General features: G+C 34.2%; 1 protein-coding gene across 2 annotated transcripts; it reads right to left on the bottom strand.

Moving 5' to 3' along the window:
• Positions 1-680: 680 nt before the first annotated feature.
• cd40lg (CD40 ligand) lies at positions 681-3,929 on the bottom strand. Of its 2 annotated transcripts, none has more exons than XM_051860509.1 (5): positions 3,609-3,929; positions 2,081-2,206; positions 1,904-1,925; positions 1,645-1,716; positions 681-1,501 (listed from the first exon to the last, which is right to left on the bottom strand). In XM_051860509.1, exons 1-5 carry the CDS (start codon positions 3,783-3,785, stop codon positions 1,116-1,118), a joined length of 783 nt encoding a protein of 260 aa, XP_051716469.1. In that variant the 5' UTR covers positions 3,786-3,929; the 3' UTR covers positions 681-1,115. The 2 variants fall into 2 exon arrangements, with proteins under 2 accessions (XP_051716469.1, XP_051716468.1); XM_051860508.1 differs by having other exon boundaries at positions 2,081-2,209; positions 3,609-3,916.
• Between the last annotated feature and the right edge of the window lie 2,717 nt (positions 3,930-6,646).

Here is a 6,646-nt window from a genome sequence, read left to right on the forward strand (position 1 = left end):
GAAATAAGCACATGTTTGTCATCTAAAACTCACTGTTTCCATGGAGGAGGGTGGAATGCTATAAAATAGGCACAGCAGTAGTCAGTTCATAGTTATCAAATTGAAGTTAAAAACAGAACTGGTAGGCTTGCACTCCTTTCTCTTCAACCTCTTCCTACACATTAGTTTCCAAACTATTATAGGTTAGGGTTTCTCTCAACCTGTATACATAGATGGAAACACTGATAACATTAAAAAGCTTAACTGGGGAATTGTGTGGTAATGGAGTTTAAATATATTGTTATTCATAGTTACATACAGTTTAATTTATGTTCCCAATCCCAAGTACACACACACACACACACACACACACACACACACACACACAAAAAGGTGGTTCACTACAAATGTTTCATATATAGTGTCAGCATTGTAAAAAATATATTGTTGGTTTAACTTAAAGTAAGTTATCTGGTTGCCTTAAAATTTTGAGTTCATTGAAATTAAAAATGAAGGAGATTGGCTTAATAAATAGAATTTCAAAATATGTTATCTGAACCACATTATCTAAGTTGATTTGGCAAATGAAAAAAAGTTGTGATAACAAATCATGAAAAAACAGTGTATGAACAGAAGAAAAAAAAAGTTGCCTGTTGCCTAAATTTAAAATAAATACTAGGTAAAGAATTGAACATCAAGTGTAATTTTGTCAAGCGTATACCTCAATAAATATCTTTATTATAAATTCAATAGTTTATTATTATTGTTGTTATAAAAAAGAAGAGCAAATATTAAAAAGGGAAACTAAATAAGCAATAAATAATTTCATACAAACACTGCCACTAGTGGTTTGAAAACATTCATAGTATTCTTATCAAATTCTATTTGCAATGAACAATATAGTTGAAAGGAAATTCCAGGATGTTCCCATATTCAGAAAGATTTATGTGATTTCCTTGTTTGTCCTGAACTTGGATTGTGGTTTGACGTAAAGGAGAAGATTTTCCCTGGAGCTAAAATCTTTCAGATGCCACTGTATAATTATCCATTTAATTATAGTGCCTTGATCCAGCCAATCCTCTGACTGTCTCATATCATCCATCTCCCCCTTGACTGGTTCAGGTCCAGAGTGTTCTTTACCGTAATTTGAATAATCCAAAGCTGCAGGAGTCCCTGTTCACCAAGGATGTGTTTGTTACTGTGACATAGAGCTGTTGGTCTTTCTGTAGTCGAAAAACCCCCACCAGGGAGGCTGTACACAAATTTGGTTTGCTTGGGTTCAAGCTGCAAAAAGACTTGAGTAGCTCCTTGTCTTTCTCTTTCGTGGGTTCTGGGCTCCTTACGGCTTGCATTAATGCACTTTTTGAATGTTTGGAGAAGGTGACTTGGGAATAGATGAAATAGATTCCAGGATAGTGAATGATCAACATGTCCCTTTTGCTGTTAAGCCCGACGTCCTGTAGCAGTGAATCATCTCGATCCCAAAGAAGATAGTTTGACCTTTGGAACTCTGAATTTGTATCTGTTGGTGTTAAAACAAGAAAAAATTCCATTATTGTCACACGTTCGCTTGTCTTGAACCCTAAATTCATGTTTTGATTTAATAGAAACTTGAATGGATATTGTATAATAGACAGTAAAGGTGATATGTGTTCTTATATTCACCTTTATGTTGGTTCAGAAGAACCATGTATGCAGCCGGTCCATTGAAAGATGGCCCTCCGGTTAACTTAGACACTGCAGGGTAATTACACAATAACAATAAGGTTTCAAGAAATATATAAAAATAGCATTTCAAAATTAGAATGACACCAAATTGCTTGCTAAATGTTAGAAGCAAACCTTTTTATTTGGGGGGGGGGGTTCATAGCAACAGAAAAAAGTCAATATTTAAAAATCTGTTGTGCAGTACTTTACTACTTACCTTTTTCGTTTGCTTGTGAAACCTTTGGGATGAAGAAAAAGTATGTTATTGATACATACAAAGTAATGGTACTTAAGTTGTACAAAACATTTTAACATTATTACTTATAACATTGCATGTTATGTTATATGATTCACATGATGTTGGATTATCGAAAAGCATGACTTAAATGTATACCTTTGCAATGACATCTTTATATTTTTCTATCAGTTGGCCACATTCTGCCACTGAGTCTTCTCCCAGTTTGTCATTCACACAGTTCTCTAGTCTCAGTAAATCTGCAGGATAACTCCCACGGAGCTCCTGCTGATGAAGGAAACGCCATTTATAAATAACACGACATATATTCCAATGTTTTTTCCACCTTAATTCTTAAAGAATTTTTGGTAAATATGAATAGCACCAAAACGAAACATCTTATCACAGTGTTATAAAGCACATTAAAACCACTGTGTGAATAATACAATGATTTCATGGGGTTGACAATGTTAACAATGGTTTTATATTTGTGATATGTACATTTAGGTTAATAATAAAAACACATAATGACAGTACGTTTGTTTATCGATATACCGCCCTAAATTGATCGCAGTGCTCAATTGTACTGTTGCTATTGTTACCTCCTTTGGTGATCATGACTTCTGTTCGCGCATCTATTTGGTTAAAATTTGCGCTCTAACTTGTACAGTAACCTTATCATTACTGAAACTATGAAAACATTATTGAAACCTGCTTGAATGGAAAAAACTAATATTTTTACTGTTGTACCTCACCTTTTGTTTTCACTACCTTCTGTATTTATAGATTTTAAATCTTTTTGCTGATGTTTAAAACGAACAACTTCTAGTTTGACCTTTATAGGTCAATTCTGTTGATGTTTAATAATTGCTGAAGTTTACTATTTGGTGATAATAATGGAAATTGTAATTGAGTCACTCCTTTGGCATATAACTCATACAATGAGATTGCATAATTTGTTGAGTAATTTGGTTTTAGCTTCCTCTTGACACAGAAATGCTGGTTTTTTGTTGCCTTTGTTTCTTTGATGCACAGTGCACTGCTCATAAAACCACACAACCCAGGAAATACACCATAGAGAACATGCATTTTAGTCTTATCAGTCTGTTTCTGTTGTTTCTGAGAATCAAGATTTCATCTCCGTGTTTTTCATTGTTGTACATAATTAACACATCATTACAGGCTTCATAATAAATTTTTGTTAATTAGTTTAGTACCATTCATTTGTAAACTTGATGCAGAGACACGTTTTGTTAATTGTCTCTAAAATAAATGACCTTAAATCCCTAAATTTAAAGTAATAAAGCTGACGTGAAGGCCACTTTCACATCTCTTCTACCATCACACATACTGAAAAAAAAAAAAAGACTATTGATCTATCAGGTATATTGACGATAAAATGTTCTACACTGAAAAAAATTAATTGTAGAATTTACTTTGAAACATTTTTCACTGAGAAATTGCTAGTAAATTTATAAATAATTACAAAAAAATGCAAATAAAAAAAGCAAGTAAAAAATTTTTGAAAGTTGAAAAACTATTTTTCAAAATGTACTTCCATAATAATAATTTTAAAAAAAATTTAAAAGTCTGTTAACTAATTAAATGTTGCAATTAATTAGTTTCTTCCCCCCATGTAACCTGCAGTAACAAGTGTGAGAGTCACCAAGAGAAGAGCAGTTCATACCACGTTGAGTTTCTGGAACAGGTAGAGGAAGCCTCCGAAGGTCAGTATCATTAACAGCAGTAGCATCACTGACAAAAACTTGACCATAGGTGTATTTCCCGGTGGCTGGGGTTTGCTGTATCCTGCCCGTGGAGGTACTGGTGGGGGATTGTAGCTAGAGTGAAAGGTGTTTATCATGATGAAGAGAGGACGAGTTAACAAGAGAAGAGATGTGTACTCCAGTGGCACCCATGCAGTTCTGAGAAGCTGCTCTGAACGCAACAGTGCTCATTTGAATTGACTTCCTGATATGTCACCTTTTTAAAAACGTAATGGTGTATGTACGCAATTTGGAGTAAATAAGAAAAGCCAGATTCCATGAGGCCACAAGTCAGATTCTAAATCTGCAGATTCAACATTCTGACTTCGGCCTAACAGATTTTTGTCAATAAATATTTGTAAAGAAATGTTTTTTTGTTTTTGTTTTTAAATAAATTAATATTAAAACTTAAGCCACAAAATTTACAGTTTGCATTTACTTGTAACTAACTGATTTTAACAAAATGAGGTATTTTTAGTGGATGTATGAAGTCAGTTCTCAAGTTTGGCAGAGTAACCATGTAGGTGTAGTGCAACACATTAACACTAACATTTGACAAACAGAAAGTGTCTAAATACTTCTTGTCTTTAAAGTCAAATGCAATGATGTTTTGTGGGCCTCTGTGTTTTTATTGCCTTCTGTTTGTCCAAACCACAGGAAATAAAGTCACATGTTGTTCATATATCTACACGACACAGCACCTATTTAAAAAAAAATCTGACCACAGTGAAGCACTAAATAACACAAAACAGAGAGTCTGTGCAGCTGTGAATACATACACAGGAGAAATGCATATGAAACCTGGTATTCATAAGCCATAACATTTGTTCACAGATGATCAAGGTCGATAAGCTACTAGTTTACCACATCTATAACAGATCCTCGAAAATACATGAAAGAAATGTTCTTTGTTTTTGCTTCTGGAAGCTACTAACTTTGACCTCATTTTAACCACTAAGTGGTGGTCTCTGCTATATATTCTCATAACTGCATTTGATCTTCCTTGATGTCTGTTTAAAGAATAAATTGCTTTAGCTGTAAATGAGTGAGAATCTATAGACAGGCCTATGTGTGTATGCACTTCAGTAGGGGTGTAACGGTACACAAAAATGACGGTTCGGTACGGGTTCGGTACAGCAGGGTGAGAAAACAAAACATTTTATTTTTTTCTCTTTTTTTTATTAAACAATGTTTTACTGAACCAACTGTGTCTCTGTCTTTAAATGTATTCAATTATAATTACAATTTTCTTAAGGATAAAAAATCTATCTCTGCTAATGCGGTAAACTATTAGGGAGCCCTTACTTGCACATTACTATAATAAAGGTTACAATTAACAACAGAGCCCAAATTATTAAATTCAGTTGCTATTTATTTTTAGATATAATCATCAACACTCGAATAATAATAAAAAAAATGTATGTATTGTAAGCATGTAAATTACACATAACGCAGTTTTTGCATTAACTTCTGTTTCTCCAATTCGTTGTTAAAATATAATCATTTACACAGTGGCTGTCCTAACTTGTTTTCATGACGGATTTATTTAGGCCTTACATTAACTAACAGGTTAAGTAAAATATAATTAATATATGGGCTAATATAGTGCATATATTTAGCAAAACAGTTCATTTCTCTAGCGAACTAACAAGCTGTTGACACTGAAGGCTTTTCTGAGGTAAATGTAATACTATGTGACATATTGTTTACAAACTGTTTTACTGACATCTTTCCGCGGTTGAAACACTGATTGAGCGCTTACACGAGATATGATACATTTCAGTACGTTGTACTGTATCTTTCAACATACCTTCATGTTCATTCTGTAGTAGTGAAGAAGAAGGGATGATCGCGTTCGCTCCGCTCTGCCGTTTGAACTCAGGTGCCTATACAGCGATCTGTCACGCCACATCAAAAAGCGTCAAAACGGCATTTATTGTTTGAATTTCGAGATAAAATGGACAGAATTTGAAAGATGGCACTTTGTTTCTTATCGAAAGTAACAAAAAACAGAGCTTATTGTGATTATTGGTGGTTAATGCTGGTTAAAATATGTTGGGCTAAAAAGCATTACTGTGCGCACCCCCTTTTGGATTGGAGTGTGGATCGCCTGTATTCGTTGTCATACTGCACGAACCGAACCATGATGGTTAGGGACGAATAGAGTACCTCAGGGATGACGTGTTTTTGTAGGTAAAACCCGGAAGCGAGTTAGCATTTTAGGACTTCCGGTTCCAGTCTATGGGTTTTTTGAATGGGTTTTTGCGAAATCGCCTGAAATAAGGTCTGTGGTTAACAAAGCCTCTAAATATTTTCACGTTTTGATCTATGACATAAAACACACCAGTTATAACCCGCTTGTTATTTTTTAAACCTTTATTGTGTCTTAAAAACGGCGGTTGCTAACAAATTGCTAAAAGGGACTACTTCCTTTGGCGGGGACTTTAGACATCATCATGACAAACAGGACATTTGGACAGCATTTTTCATGAAAAAGTGGATAAGTATTCATACACAGCGCAGAGCATAATCAGTGAGCATGTTTTTAAATAAAGTTGTTTTCTAAATAAAGTTTGAGGAAGCTTGGTGGTAGCGACGTTGATCCGCGACCATGGTGTGCTGTAGTCCGTTTATAGCCTACTGTTAGCATTTTATATCTGACGACTTTATTTAGGCTTCAAAATGTATAAATGTTGTGTTAACTTGTAAAATTAGTTTGTTAAACACAGAGCTTATTTTTTGCGATTTTCCAAAAGTCTATTGGAAAAATGCATAGGCTTTCGATCATTTTGCAAGAACATTTACTTATTTAATTGTTGGACCTTCAATGCCACCATATTTCGTGGCTTGTCATAAGCCATCCAATACATCAAAACAAAAACCGCTTTTATCATTTAAATATTGGTGTGGAGACTGTCTACAAAAGAAACTGCTGATTATTTAGTATTGCTAAACTTCT

The sequence above is a fragment of the Ctenopharyngodon idella genome, chromosome 14 (genome assembly GCF_019924925.1).
Source record: "Ctenopharyngodon idella isolate HZGC_01 chromosome 14, HZGC01, whole genome shotgun sequence".
Classification (NCBI taxonomy): Eukaryota; Metazoa; Chordata; class Actinopteri; order Cypriniformes; family Xenocyprididae; genus Ctenopharyngodon; species Ctenopharyngodon idella.